This window comes from Ranitomeya imitator, chromosome 5 (assembly GCF_032444005.1).
Source record: "Ranitomeya imitator isolate aRanImi1 chromosome 5, aRanImi1.pri, whole genome shotgun sequence".
Taxonomy (NCBI): Eukaryota; Metazoa; Chordata; class Amphibia; order Anura; family Dendrobatidae; genus Ranitomeya; species Ranitomeya imitator.
In genome coordinates, this window is record NC_091286.1 from 158,209,621 (window position 1) to 158,225,964 (window position 16,344).

Here is a 16,344-nt window from a genome sequence, read left to right on the forward strand (position 1 = left end):
CCCTTTGCGTCCCAGAGCTTCCAGCAACAAATTAGACAAGCTGGACAGAAAAAATAGCAAACAAATAGCAAAGAAGAACTTAGCTATGCAGAGCAGCAGGCCACAGGAATGATCCAGGGAAAAGCAAGTCCAACACTGGAACATTGACAGGAAGCCAGGATCAAAGCATTAGGTGGAGTTAAGTAGAGAAGCACCTAACGACCTCACCAGATCACCTGAGGGAGGAAACTCAGAAGCCGCAGTACCACTTCCCTCCACCAACAGAAGCTCACAGAGAGAATCAGCCGAAGTACCACTTGTGACCACAGGAGGGAGCTCTGCCACAGAATTCACAACAGGGAACCTTGATGCCCATAAAGGTTTGAAAGGGCCACGTAACATCATCACCTCTGTTTTACCCCAGTTGATATCGTAGCCCAACAAGCCTCCTACGTCCTTCAACTCTCATATGAGAGGGTGTAATAGCCTTCTGGGGTTGGTTACTACCAGCAGAATATCACCTGTAAGCACCGCAACTTTCAATTTTCTAGAACCCGTCCAGCCCTCCAAAAGTAGAGATCTGCAATAGATGGTGCAATAGGGAGTCTGTAGAGAGGTTGAATAAGAGGGGAGACAGAGGGCATCCCTGTTTAACTTCCTGAGAAAGATCAATTGCTGGCGCATTGTATCCATTGACTGAGATCTGAGTATAAGCGTTTGCATGAAGGTATTGGACATATTGTAGGAACTATGGACTGAAATTTCCCCTACCTAGGACTTCGTATACTAAAGGCCATGCCACTTTATCAAAGGCCTTTTCGGCATCGAAACTCATCAGCATTGCAGGCGGTCTTGATGCATCTTGAGCCAGGACCACGGCCGCGACCGCCATGCGTATATTTGCTACATTGGTCTGTTCCTGGGTAAACCCTGTCTGAACCTCAGATATGAGGCCAGGCAGCAACATCTGCAGTCCGTTCGCCAGGATCTCCACCACGAGTTTATAGTCGTGGTTGAGGAGTGAGATTGGGCGGTAAGATTGTGGCAATAATGGGTCTCTATTAGATTTGGGGATAACTATTGTGCGTGAGTCTGTGAATTGATCAATAAAAGCTCCTTGGAGAAAGGCTTTGTTAAAGAGATTAGTCAAAATGGGTACCAAGTCAGCGGAGAGAATCTTATAATATTCCGCAGAGAAACCATCAGGGCCCGGGATCCTAATGTTAGATGCGCCTGATATAGCCTGCCTCACCTTGTCCTCAGTGATCCCCGAGTCCAACATCATTTGTTGGTCAATAGTTAGTGATGGTAGATTAATAAGTCAGTTGTAGCTCGTATCTTGCTAAACGTTTTCGGTCCTTTGTGGACCTTCCTCAGAGCAAGTTTATCTGGAGCGTAGGATCTGGACATTTAATCAGATGCATGAGTATGCTGACAATATATGTAGAGGCAAATTTCAGAGGCAGTAATGGAGACTGTGACTGTGAGCAGAGTAAGCTGCTTGGGCATACGATGTGCCCACACGGTGCACGTTATGTTGCCTGGAGCGCTGATGGCGTGCTGAGACGCTGAGGGAGTCAAATTTGCCTCTACATATATTGTCAGCATACTCATGCATCTGATTAAAAGTCCAGATCCTACGCTCCAGATAAACTTGCTCTGAGGAAGGTCCACAAAGGACCGAAAACGTTTAGCAAGATACGAGCTACCGCTGATCTGTTTGTCCAGATGTAAAATAAATGACTTTATTTTCTACAAGCATTATTGAGTGCCAAGCTTTTTGATACAGTTGATTTAAGGGGCTGGAAACCTTACTTGAGCACCTCTACTCACAAATCTATAGAGTGCCGTGTATCTTGTTCTTGGTAGATTAATAAGGTTCAGGAAGGAGTTAATTGCTGGGGGAATGGCAGGGGAGGCTTTATATAGGTCCTCATAGTAGTCTTTCAAAATGTGTGTGATCTCTTCACGGCCAGTAGCCTGTAAGCCTGTTGCAGGGTTCTTTAGTTTAATAACTGGATTGTAGGATTGTTTTTGGTTAGGGTAGCTAGTATTTTGCCCGTCCAGTTTCCCAAGCAGTAAAATTTATTTCGGGTTTGTTGAATTTGCCAATACGATTGAGAATGTATAAAAGAATCCAGAATGTGTTTGGCCATAGAATGAGCTCGTTGTCCATCAGGGAAAGAGGGGACAGGGCGAGTGTCACGACAGATAACTCATGATATGGCCTATCATAACAGCATTAGAGCTGGCCCAGACCAGAGGAACATCATCAGTATGGATGACTTTGTCATCTTGAAAGTCATTCCAGTGAGACTTGAGGAAGATTATAAAATCGTCTGATTCTACCAGGTAGTATGGAAATTTCCAGTGCAGTGTCTGAGGGTTTGTGTCTGTTAAAGACAGAGATAGTGAAATAGGGGCATAGTTGGAGATTAAAATTGGGTGGTTGCGAGAATCATGGTGTTGGGGAAGTAGTTGTGTGGAGATGAGGAAGTAGTGAATATGAGGGAAGGATTGGTGAGTAAGGGAATGACATGTATATTCTCTAGCTGTAGAGTTCATCACTCGCCACAGATCACAAAGTGAGAGCTGTTCCATAAAGTATAGAAGAAAGGCAGTGGCCACTGAGGTTTGTGGGGAAGGCGGGGAACGGTCCAGAGCAGGACATTGCACTAAGTTAAAGTCTCCTCCTACTATTAGATGGCCGGAACCAAGCCCAAAAGCATCTGAAGAAGTGGTGTATAGAAGTAATCTTGGTCACAGTTAGATGCATAAAGATTGACCAAAAAATATATTTTACCGGCTATGTCCGCTTTCAAAATCAAATATCTACCCTGGTTATCGCTGATAGAGTCTTGAATGGCCCTTTTTAATAAGCATGGCCACTCCGCGTGATGATGAAGTGTGTGAGGCAGTATAACAAACCCCTATCCAGGGTGCTTATAATTTACTAGGCTTGTCAGTCCTCCAGTGCGTCTCCTGAAGAAAGATGACATCTGGTCAGAATCGTTTTGTGTGTGTTAGAACTTTTTGCTTTTGTCGGGGTTGTTAAGGCCTTCCACGTTCCATGACAAAAATCGTAAGTGAGGCATAAATGGCGTCAGAATTTGATGTTTGGGGTATACTCATTCTGAGTCCCAGGGCGAGGTCAGCGCAGTGTGCAGCAGTACAGTGCGTCCATCCCTTTCGGTCCTAGCGAGCCGCAGGCATGAACAGATATAAAAGGTGTCATTGAAGGTGGGTTCCGTATGTATTGGTGTCTGATCTAAGAAGGGGGGAAACACAAGAGGATAGAGGTAACAGACAACATCAAGAAAAACGTAAACAACATGATTAACTTTACAAATCGGTGGTGGAAGCTCGCCGGGAATATACCAGGAGAGGCATGCCATCACAAAAGGAACACTCTATAACAGACACAACAGTCCTCCTAGAGTAAAAAAATAACATATATAACAGGTTTCATAAATCATCCCACTGTGATGGCTCCAGGGCGTTGGAATCTTCTGTATGCCATCTCTGGATCTTTGTAGATAGATACACAATTTCGATCCTGAATTTTCAATTTAGCTGGGTATAGCAGTTGAAATCTAATCTTCCTTTCAATCACTAGATGACAAACATGTACAAATGTCTTGCGTTTTTGAGCTACGGCCGACGAGAAATCCTGGAAGATTAGAATCTTATAGTCATGGATAGCCAGTTCACATTGTCGACGATATGCCCTTAAAGGGAATCTGTCACCCCAAAAATGGCCTATAAACTTAAGGTACCGTCACATTATGCAACTTACCAACGAGAACGACCGCGATCCGTGACGTTGCAGCGTCCTGGATAGCGATCTCGTTGTGTTTGACACGCAGCAGCGATCAGGATCCTGCTGTGACATCGCTGGTCGTTGCTGAAAGTCCGGAATTTTATTTGGTCGTCAGGTCGGCGTGATTCGTCATGTTTGACAGCAAAAGCAACGATGCCTGCAATGTTTCTTCATGGAGCGAACAACCAGTGAGAACAATAAGTACGTCACTGGATCGCTCCTGCATCGTTCTGCTGTTGCCGGTGTTTAACGTCTCCTAGCGACCTAAACATCGACGCTGCAGCGATCGGCATCGTTGTCTATATCGCTGCAGCGTCGCTAAATGTGATGGTACCTTAAGGCCACCGGCATCAGGGGCTTATCTACAGCTTTCTGTAATGCTGTAGGTAAGCCCCGATGTATCCTGAAAGATAAGAAAAACAGGTTATATTATACTCACCCAGGGGTGGTCCCGCTGCGGTCTGGTCCGATGGGCGTCGTGGTCGATGTCCGGCGCCTCCCATCTTCATACGATGCCGTCCTCTTCTTCTTGCCGCGACTCCTGCGCAGGCGTACTTTGTCTGCCCTGTTGAGGGCAGAGCAAAGTACTGCAGTACGCAGGCGCTGGAAAAGGTCAGAGAGGCCGCCATCTGCACACTGCAACTCGATGACGGAGAAAGTTGCTGCGGGGATAAATTGTCATCCATCTGTGACGCAGGCAGTGGAGAAGCTAGATGGTGGCATGAGCTTTCAGCAGAGTGTTTAGGTGGTTTCAAGGACGGTTTGCTCTTGTGCATTGTAGATGGAGATCGTGTGCTGGATAGTGGTGGCACCTGGGAACGGGTAGATCTCTCTCTGCTTGTAGTTTTGTTGATATCTGTCCATTATAACTTCCCGTAATATGGGGGAGGTAGCTGGATGGCGGGCAGCAAGGGAGACTATCAGACCAACAGGTTACAAGTCGCAATGGGTTGAAGAGTAGGAAAACTGTTATAGTTAAGCTACAGTATCATAGTCCTAAATGGAGGGGTTCAAGCAAGCACAGAGTGATGTGCGAATACCCCACATATCCCCAGCTAGCAAGCTGGAGAAGGGTTATGTAGTTGGTACGCAATGTACTGTGCGCTAACCCCAACTTCCCTCCTGTGACCAGCCAAAACAGAAGTCAAGAAAAATACACCAGCACCTTAACGTGACCCACAGGCATCTCCTTTTTAATGTCATGTGAGCCACACACAGGGCTTCCGGAGGAAGAAGAAAAGGCCACAGTTCTGGAAAAACAGCAATATTGGTGGTATCTAGAAGACTAGGCTGTATAGGCTGTATAAGTAGGAACTGGTTTAAAAGGTGGTCACACTAGATGTCCAGCTCCCGGGAGCCTTCCAGGAGTCTTTTATTTAGTAAAAATATACATCAGGAATAGTTGTGGTTGTGAAATAAGACAGACAGTAGATGGCAGCAGAGTTCATCTCTTCTCCCCCCTTTTCACTATCTTCCCTCCTTTCCCTGTAACAGCGGTAGAATTATATGATGTTTGTGGTGGATTTTTATGCCCTCCTGACCCAGTAGAACAAGTGCAGAGGGGAAGCAGTGACTCTGTGCGTCTCGCAATCCCCAGGCAAGGAGCAGACCCCTTCGCTGCCACACAGAACACCCCAGCACACCACAGAGCTCTGACTCTGGCGCCGGCTGGGGGGAGTGCCACATGGTCGAGGCGGCATCAGTCCCAGCCCGGGTAAGTTCAGTCTTAACCCTGGGGGGATGGAGGGAAAGAAGCCATTAGAAGCTGCTGCACTGTTCGGCAGTAGGTAGATCCGGTGTCTCCCTGAGCAGAGCACACGTCACCGCTCTCCCAGGGAGGCCGAAGGGAGTCCAAAGCGCTTCGGGGAAGCCTGCACCGTTGGGACCACAGCACCTGGGATCCAGGGGGGAGACAATGGGGGCACCCCGTCATGTAGGAGAGGGGGCCAAGGTTTCCTCAAGGGAACAGCAATTGGACCCCCTGTATCTCCGCCACTGTCGCCTCTGCGTCTTCCCTGTCGGGGAAAGTACAAGGTGGGAAGATGGCGTCCTGTCTCTCTCTGCTAGCCTCTCAGAGTCTCACGGGGACGGTGACCGACCTTTTGCAACTCCCGAGTCTCATCCAGAGGGGGCTTTTTCTTCAGTTTTCCCCCAGATTGAGCGGGAGCTCAAAGAACGTGTGTGTCTTTATTTAATATTAATGGGGGTATCTGGCTGAAGAGGTTGAACAAGGAAATTACATCACAATAATTTTTTTTTTAATAATATATCTTTATTTAGCTCTATGGATTTACAAAAACGCATAAAAAAAAAAGCATAAAAAAAGCAACACATAAAACCGCATAAAAAACACACAGATTTTCCACTGAGTTTTTCTGCCAAGAGATGCAGAAACCTTGCAGAAATTTCTGCAAGCAAATCTGCAACGCGTGCACATAGCCTTAAAGTACAGGTGGTGGCATTGAGTTCATACTTGACTAGACCCTGGCTGAACATCGTTGGGTGAAACAGTTCATGGCAGCAACCACCCGGCTTTGTCACAGACCGGTCAATCTTGTCCCCGCGTTGGACATCACTATCGTCTTTAAATGAATAACACTTCCACCATTTGAGCCCCTACCATCAATAATGCTGGACAAGCTGTCTAGAAAAACTGTGCTCCTGGTGGCAATCACAACAGCCAGTCGAGTGGGGAAGTTACAGGCTCTATCAATTAATGAGCCCTATCTGAGGATATTAGAAGACCAGTTGATGTTCCTTCTTGAGCCTTCATTTCTACAAAAGGTAGTTTTCAGACTTTCATAAAAATCAGAACATAATACTACCTTCCTTCTGCCAAAAAAAAAACAGAAAAGAAGAAGAGTTCCATTCTCTTGATGTAAAGAGAGTGGTCCTACATTACCTCCACGTAACCAAAGAGTGGAGGAGAGATAATAACCTGTTCGTTCAACCCTGTGGTCAAAATAGGGGAAAGAAAGCATCCAAAACTATGGTGGCCAATTGGATAATAAGGGCAATCGTTGAAGCTTACAGGTTCAAAATCTCATGGCTCATTCCACAAGAGCAGTAGTAGTCTCATGGGCAGAAAAGGCCAGCGCCTCCCATCAAACAGATATGCAAAGCCGCTACCTGGTCGCCTGTCCACACCTTTATCAGGCTTTACAGACTTGACTTGACATCCGTTAAGGATTTATTGTTTGGGAGAAGGATTCTCCAGGCGGTTGCCCCTCTCTAGACATTATTATTTGGTATTCCTCCTGTGTGCCGTCAGGGGGGTTATTATAGAAAATAGAATTAGACTTACCTGTAATTCGGTTTGTAAAAACCCACCACGACAGCACGGGTAATTTCCACCCCTTGCTCAATTATTGGGTCCAATAATAATAAATATGATTTAAAGCGTTCATACTATTGTGGTCCTTTATAGTAACACTGAGGAAAGGAGGTGGGGGGGGCTATTTGACCTCTTTCGTGTTTCCTGTCCCTATTACAATGTGATGACCTCCTGTGTGCGGTCGTGGTGGGTTATTAGAATTACGTGTAAGTCTAATTCTATTTTTTAGAAGGTGCATGTCCTACTACATCTGGCGTAGAAGTAACACAACATTTCAGGAAAGGAATGTCATACCAACAGTAAAATGGTGGTGGTAGTGGGTTTATCTGGGGCTGTTCTGCTTCTTCAGGACCTGGAAGACTTGCTGTGGTAAATGGAACCATGAATTCTGCTGTCTACCAAAAAATCCTGAAGGGGAATGTCCTACCATCCGTTTTCGACCTCAAGCTTAAGCTAACTTGGGCTATGCACCAGGACAATGATCCAAAACACACCATGAATTCCACCTCTGAATGGCTTAATAAAAACAAAACGAAGACTTTGGAGTGGTCTAGCCAAAGTTCTGACCCTAATCTGATTGAGATGCTGTGGCATGACCTTAAAAACGGCAGTTCATGCACGGAAACCCTCCAATGTGGCTGAATTGCAACAGTTCTGCAAAGATGAGTGGGCCAAAATTCCTCCAGAGCATTGTAAAAGACTCATTGCCAGTTATTGCAAACTCTTGATTGCAGTTGTTGCTGCTAAGGATGGTCCAACCAGTTATTAGGTTTAGGGGCAATCTTTTTCACACAGGACCATGTAGGTTTGGATTTCTTTTTCCCTTAAAGAGAACCTGTCAGCAGGATTGTGCACAGTAACCTATAGACCTTGTCAGGTGGGCGCCGTTATACTGATTAAAATGACACCTTAGTTGATGAAATCCGTATTGTGGTTTTTTTTTATCTTTATTTTCAGTTTTGAGTTAATGATATGCTCGTGTTGCGGGGCGGAATGTGGGGGGGTCTGATTAGATATTCATAATGCAGACTGCTGACAGGTCACTGACCCCTCATTGACCTGCCCCCTAGTTTGCATAATGAAAACCTGTTCATACTGCAGAATAGAAAAACCCTTCTGCAGGCAGATTGCAGCCAGGGCACCTGTGCTGCAGCATAATCGCATGTTAATGTGTAGTTACTACATTTCCGATAGCAGCAACCACAAGACGGATTTCATCAACCAATGTATCATTTTAATCAGTATAATGGTGACAACCTGACACTGTAGGTTACTGTGCACAATCCTGTTGACAGGTTCACTTCATACATGTGGTACTGAGAAAGACAATGTTCTTTCAATCCCAAAACTAGTAATAGGTTAATATACACTGCTCAAAAAAATAAAGGGAACACTTAAACAACAGAATATAACTCCACGTAAATCAAACTTCTGTGAAATTAAACTGTCCACTTAGGAAGCAACACTGTTTGACAATCAATCAATTTCACATGCTGTTGTGCAAATGGAACAGATTGGCAATTATCAAGACACACTCAATAAAGGAGTAGTTCTGCAGGTGAGGACCACAGACCACATCTCAGTACCAATGCTTTCTGGCTGATGTTTTGGTCACTTTTGAATGTTGGTTGAGCTTTCACACTCGTGGTAGCATGAGACGGACTCTACAACCCACACAAGTGGCTCAGGTAGTGCAGCTCATCCAGGATGGCACATCAATGCGAGCTGTGGCAAGAAGGTTTGCTGTGTCTGTCAGCATAGTTTCCAGAGGCTTGAGGCACTACCAGGAGACAGGTCAGTACACCAGGAGATGTGGAGGGGGGCGTAGGATGGCATAAACCCAGCAGCAGGACTGCTACCTCAGCCTTTTGTGCAAGGAGGAACAGGAGGAGCACTGCCAGAGCCCTGCAAAATGATCTCCAGCAGGCCACAAATGTGCATGTGTCTGCACAAACGGTTAAAAACCGACTCCATGAGGATGGTCTGTGCTCACAACCCAACACCATGCAGGACGCTTGGCATTTGCCACAGAACACCAGGATTGGCAAATTTACCACTGGTGCCATGTGCTCTTCACAGATGGAAGCAGGTTCACACTGAGCACATGTGACAGAGTCTGGATACGGCGTGGAGTGATCTGCTGCTTGCAACATCCTTCAGCATTACTGGTTTGGCAGTGGGTCAGTAATGGTGTGGGGTGGCATTTCTTTGGAGGGCCATGTGCTCGCCAGAGGTAGCCTGACTGCCATTACGTACCGAGATGAGATCTTCAGACCCCCTGTGAGACCATATGCTGGTGCGGTTGGCCCTGGGTTCCTCCTAATGAAGGACAATGCCAGACCTCATGTGGCTGGAGTGTGTCAGCAGTTCCTGCAAGATTAAAGGCATTGAAGTTATGGACTGGCCTGCCCATTCCCCAGACCTGAATCCGATTGAACACATCTGGGACATCATGTCTCGCACCATCCACCAACGTCACATTGCACCACAGACTGTCCAGGAGTTGGCGGATGCTTTAGTCCAGGTCTGGGAGGAGATCCCTCAGGAAACCATCCGCAACCTCATCAGGAGCATGCCCAGGCGTTGTAGGGAGGTCACATAGGCACTTGGTCGCCACACACACTACTGAGCATCATTCCCTTGTCTTGATGCATTTCCGCTGAAGTTGGATCAGCCTGTAACTTCATTTTCCTCTTTTGATTTTGAGTATCATTTCAAATTCAGACCTCCATGGGATATTAATTTTGATTTACATTGATAATTTTTATGTTTTATACTTCTCAACGTATTCCACTATGTAATGAATAAAGATTTGCAACTGGAATATTTAATTCAGTGATATCTAGGATGTGGGATTTTAGTGTTCCCTTTATTTTTTGAGCAGTATATATATATATATATATATATATATATATCATGACTATGAAAATTGTACATTCACACTGAATATATACAGTACAGAGCAAACGTTTGGACACACCTTTTCATTTAAAGATTTTTCTGTATTTTCATGACTATGAAAATTGTAAATTCACACTGAAAGCATCAAAACTATGAATTAACACATGTGGAATTATATACTAAACAAAAAAGTGTGAAAATTGAAAATATGTTTTATATTCTAGGTTCTTCAAAGTAGCCACCTTTTGCTTTGATGACTGCTTTGCACACTCTTGGCATTCTCTTGATGAGCTTCAAGAGGTAGTCACCGGGAATGGTCTTCCAGCAATCTTGAAGGAGTTCCCAGAGATGCTTAGCACTTGTTGGCCCTTTTGCCTTCACTCTGCGGTCCAGCTCACCGCAAACCATCTCGATTGGGTTCAGGACTGGTGAGTGTGGAGGCCAGGTCATCTGGCGTAGCACTCCATCACTCTCCTTCTTGGTCAAATAGCCCTTACACAGCCTGGACATGTGTTTGGGTCATTGTCCTGTTGAAAAATAAATGATGGTCCAACTAAACGCAAACCGAATGGAATAGCATGCCGCTGCAAGATGCTGTGGTAGCCATGCCGGTTCAGTATGCCTCCAATTTTGAATAAATCCCCAACAGTGTCAACAGAAAAGCACCCCCACACCATCACACCTCCTCCTCCATGCTTCATGGTGGGAACCAGGCATGTAGAGACCATCCGTTCACCTTTTCTGCGTCGCACAAAGACACGGTGGTTGGAACCAAAGATCTCAAATTTGGACTCCTCAGACCAAAGCACAGATTTCCATTGGTCTAATGTCTATTCCTTGTGTTCTTTAGCCCAAACAAGTCTTTTCTGCTTGTTGCCTGTCCTTAGCAGTGTTTTCCTAGCAGCTATTTTACCATGAAGGCCTGCTGCACAAAGTCTCCTCTTAACAGTTGTTGTAGAGATGTGTCTGCTGCTAGAACTCTGTGTAGCATTGACCTGGTCTCCAATCTGAGCTGCTGTTAACCAGCGATTTCTGAGGCTGGTGACTCGGATAAACTTATCCTCAGAAGCAGAGGTGGCTCTTGGTCTTCCTTTCCAGGGGCAGTCCTCATGTGAGCCAGTTTCTTTGTAGCGCTTGATGGTTTTTGCCACTGCACTTGGGGACACTTTCAAAGTTTGCCCAATTTTTCGGACTAACTGACCTTCATTTCTTAAAGTAATGATAGCCACTCGTTTTTCTTTACTTAGCTGCTTTTTTCTTGCCATAATACAAATTCTAACAGTCTATTCAGTAGGACTATCAGCTGGGTATCCACCAGACTTCTTCACAACACAACTGATGGTCCCAACCCCATTTACAAGGCAAGAAATCCCACTTATTAAACCTGACAGGGTACGCCTGTGAAGTGAAAACCATTCCCGGTGACTACCTCTTGAAGCTCAACAAGAGAATGCCAAGAGTGTGCAAAGCAGTCATCAAAGCAAAAGGTGGCTACTTTGAAGAACCTAGAATATAAGACATATTTTCAGTTGTTTAACACTTTTTTGTTAAGTATGTAATTCCACATGTGTTAATTCATAGTTTTGATGCCTTCAGTGTGAATGTACAATTGTCATAGTCATGAAAATACAGAAAAATCTTTAAATGAGAAGGTGTGTCCAAATATTTGGTCTGTACTGTATATATATACTAGATGGTTGCCCGATTCTAACGCATCGGGTATTCTAGAACATGTATGTCCACGTAGTATATTGCCCAGCCACGTAGTATATTGTCCAGGCACGTAGTAGATTGCTCAGCCACGTAGTATATTGCCCAGCCACGTAGTATATTGCCCAGCCACATAGTATATTGCCCAGCCACGTAGTAGATTGCTCAGGCACGTAGTATATTGCCCAGCCACGTAGTATATTGCCCAGCCACGTAGTATATTGTCCAGCCACGTAGTCTATTGCCCAGTTACATTGTATATTGCCCAGTGACGTAGTATATTGACCAGTTACATTGTATATTGCCCAGTGACATAGTATACAGCAGAGCCACATACTATATTGCCCAGTGACGTTGTATATTGCCCAGTGACGTAGTATACAGCACAGAGCCACATAGTATATTGCCCAGTGACGTAGTATATTACCCAGTGACGTAGTATACAGCACAGAGCCATGTAGCATATTGCACAGCCCATGTAGTATATTGCCCAGCTATGTAGTATATTGCCCAGCCACGTATGACACAGGTTTAAAAAAATTAACATATACTCACCTTCCGTAGGCGAGTTGTAGCACTGTCGCCTGTGTGGAGTGCAGGCGGCATCTTCCGGTCCCAGGGTGTGCTGACATCGCGGTCACGTGACCGTGTCGCGGTCACATGACCGTGACATCACGGCAGGTCCTTGTCGTGCAGGACCTGTCATGATGTCGCGGTCACATGACCGTGACGTCACGGCAGGTCCTTTCCGCCCAGGCGCGCAGGACTTGTGATGACGTCGCGGTCACATGACCGTGACATCATGGCAGGTCCTTCTGCCAGACCATCCGTGCAACCGGAATGTGTCAGTTGCATCGCGAGGAGCGGGAAAGGTGGCGTAGGTGAGTATATAATCATTTTTTATTTTTTTTATTATTTTTAACATTCGATGTTTTTACTATTGGCGCTGCATAAGCTGCGTCAATAGTAAAAAACTTGGTCACACAGGGTTAATAGCAGCGGTAACAGACTGCATTACACTGCGGCATAACGCGGTCCGTTACCGCTGCCATTAACCCTGTGTGAGGGCAGACTGGAGGGGTGTATGCGGGCGCCGGGCAGTGAGTCTTTGGAGTAAGGAGCGGCCATTTTCTTCCGGACTGTGCGCATTGCTGATTGGTCGCGGCAGTCATGACAGGCAGCTGCCGAGACCAATCAGCGAACGAATAACCGTTACAGACAGACAGAAGGACAGACAGAAGTACCCCTTAGACAATTATATAGTAGATATATATATATATATATATACTAGATTGTGGCCCGATTCTAACGCATCGGGTATTCTAGAATATGCATGTCCCCGTAGTATATGGACAATGATGATTCCAGAATTCGCGGCAGACTGTGTCCGTCGCTGATTGGCCGAGGCAACCTTTATGACATCATCGTCGCCATGGCAACCATTATGACATCTACGTCGATACTGTGCCCGTCGCTGAATCAGAAACGTGAGATGTCTACGTCCTTTATGACATCATCGTCGCTGTGCCCGTTGCTGATTGGTCGAGGCCTGGCGGCCTCGACCAATCAGACGCGGGATTTCTACGTCCTTTATGACATCATCGTCGCTGTGCCCGTTGCTGATTGGTCGAGGCCTGGCGGCCTCGACCAATCAGAGAGCCGGGATTTCCAGGACAGACAGACAGACAGACAGACAGAAAGACAGACAGACAGACGGAAAAACCCTTAGACAATTATATATATAGATATACTGTATATACAGCTCTGGAAAAAGTAAGAGACCTTTGCAAAATGTTCAGTTTCTCTGATTTTTCTCCTTATAGGTATATTTTTGAGTAAAATGTAAATTTTTATTTTATTCTATATACTACTGACAACATGTCTCCGAATTTCCAAGCAATACATTTTGTAGTTTTTTTCTGAAAAGGAGAAATGGTTAGAATTTAAAAAAAAATCAAAACAGTGCTTTCAGACCTCAAATAATGCAAAGAAAACAAGTTCATGATCATTTAGAAGCAACAATACTAATGATTTAACTCAGGAAGAGTTCAGAAATATTTTGTGGAATAACCATTATTTTTAATCACAGCTTTCATGCGTCTTGGCATGCTTTCCACAAATCTTTCACACTGCTCCTGGCGCAAAAATGTAAGCAGTTCTTCGTTTGATGTCTTGTAACTGTCCATCATCCTCTTGATTACATTCCAGAGGTTTTCAATGGGGTTCAGGTTTGAAGATTGGGCTGCCCATGACAGGGTTTTGATGTGGTGGTCTCTTAATTTTTGCCAGAGCCATTATGGAAATATGAATGTTATGTCTGCAATAAATGTATTTTTTACTAAATATTGTACTTACAGATAGCAGACACTTCATTCTCAATAACATTCTTCGGGGAGGGTTACAGTCAGGGCAAAGACCCACAACAGGAGAAACCCAATGTGAAAATCTGCACACAGGTTTCAGGACCAGGTAAAGTTTTCTCGTCTATATCAAACTAAACTTCTAGTAAACTAATGTAAATTATCTCAAAGTTGTTCTTTTCTGGAATAGAATTTGCTTACTATTTTTCCCAAAAATTGCTTCACAGAAATAGGGTATGTTACTACCCCAATAACCGTGGTTCAAGCCGGAATTACTATTCTAAAGGAGCCAGAATCTCTTCCAAAAAGGTACCTGTAATAGTCTAATACAAATTGCTTACTAATCTAATCGTAGATGCAAAGCTTCTTGGACATAGCGTATGTCACAAAAGCGAGTACACCACACACATATTTGTAAATATTTTATTATATTTTTTCATGAGAAAAAACTGAAGATATGAGACATTGATTCAATGTAAAGTAGTCAGTGTACAACTTTTATAACAGTATAAATTTGGTGTGCTCAACACATAGTCGTTTATGTCTAAACCGCTGACAACAAAAGTGAGTGCACCTCTCAGTAAAAATGGCCAAATTGTGCCCAAAGTGTGAATATTTTGTGTGGCTACTAGTGATGAGCGAGCACTAAAATGCTCGAGTGCTCGTTGCTCGGGTTGAGCAGATTGGAATACTCGGGTACTCGGCCAGAACAACAAGCCCAATGTAAGTCTATGGGAGACTCGAGTACTTTTACCGCGATCCCCCCGGGGGTCCTTTTAAGGTCTAAAAACGTCTCAAAAATGATGAAAACACTGCTCAAATGACACAGGGACATCATGGGGATCGCCCCTGGAAGTATTCCTGAGTCCTAGTTCACAGCTTTAATCAATTTTTTCCGAGATTCAAGCCATTTTTCCCAGTGCTACCAAAAACACACTAAAACAAAATCAAAACAGATTTTGCTGGAAAATATGTTAAGGCACATCCTTTACAGGTTAATGACTTGCCTGTAAGGCCAAATATTTAACCCCAGACCGAAAATTTCCTCCCCCACTTGGGCTTAGTTCAGATACAGCGTTTTTGAAGCATTTTTGAAGCGTTTTTCAACTCTAACATTGCTTTCAACCACTACAAATGTATTCACTATTAAATGTCATTGTAACATTTAACAACCCTAGCTGGCCATGTGGTGTGTGCCCAATTCCCAATTCATGCCCCAAAAAACAGAATGAAGAAGTAGGCTCAATGTAATATCATGCCCAATTCCCCGATGTGGGGTCCGTTTTTTTAAAAAAAAAGAGTGCCATCACAGCCCTCTTACCCAAAATGCACCGTACAGAGCACGTTCACCCTGGTGATCTAGTGGCAGTTAAGGGTATGTGCACACGTGGAAAGACTTCCTGCAGAACTGCAGCTTTTTTTCCCGCACAGAAACACTGCAGATCTGCAAGTGATTTACAGTATAATGTAAATCAATGGCAAAAAAAAAATGCTTTGCTGATGGTGCACAGAAAACGCAGCAGATCCAAAAAAGGTCCATGTCAATTCTTTGTGCAGATCTGCTGCATTTCTGCACCCATTCCATAATAGAAATCTGCAGGGGGAAAAGAAGAAATCTGCACAAAAATCTGCAACGTGTGCACATTCCAAAAGAAGGCGCAGATTCTCACCTGCGTTTTCTGCCAAGAAATTCAGAATCTGCACAGAAAATTCCACAGTCAAATCTGCAACGTGTGCACATAGCCTATAAGACACATTGCAGGAGACAGAATGAAGAAGTTGGCCCAATGTAATGTCATGCCCAATTTCTCAATGTGGGGTCCTTTTTTTACAAAATAACAGTGCCATCACAGCCCACTTGCCCAAAATGCACCGTACAGAGCACGTTCACCCTGGTGATCTATTGGCAGTTAAAGGACACATTGCAGGAGACAGAATGAAGAAGACGGCCCAATGTACTGTCATGCCCAATTCCCTAATGTGGGGTCTTTTTAAAAAAAATTAAAATAGTGCCATCACAGCCCCCTTGCCCAAAATGCACAGTACAGAGCACATTCACCCTGGTGATCTAGTGGCAGTTAAAGGACACATTGCAGGAGACAGAATGAAGAAGTAGGCCCAATGTAATGTCATGCCCAATTCCCCAATGTGGGGTCCTTTTTTTACAAAATAAAATAGTGCCATCACAGCCCCCTTGTCCAAAATGCACCGTACAGAGCACGTTCACCCTGGTGATCTAT

The 16,344-nt window shown here is 44.6% G+C and overlaps 1 protein-coding gene across 1 annotated transcript in view; it reads left to right on the forward strand.

The window, feature by feature from the left end:
* LOC138681606 (saccharopine dehydrogenase-like oxidoreductase) overlaps positions 1-16,344 on the forward strand; it is a 256,288-nt gene that overhangs the window by 214,832 nt on the left and 25,112 nt on the right. The window contains exons 10-11 of the mRNA XM_069769242.1: positions 14,102-14,213; positions 14,332-14,413. Coding sequence (XP_069625343.1) covers positions 14,102-14,213; positions 14,332-14,413 — 194 coding nt within the window. The remainder of the gene's footprint in view (positions 1-14,101; positions 14,214-14,331; positions 14,414-16,344) is intronic.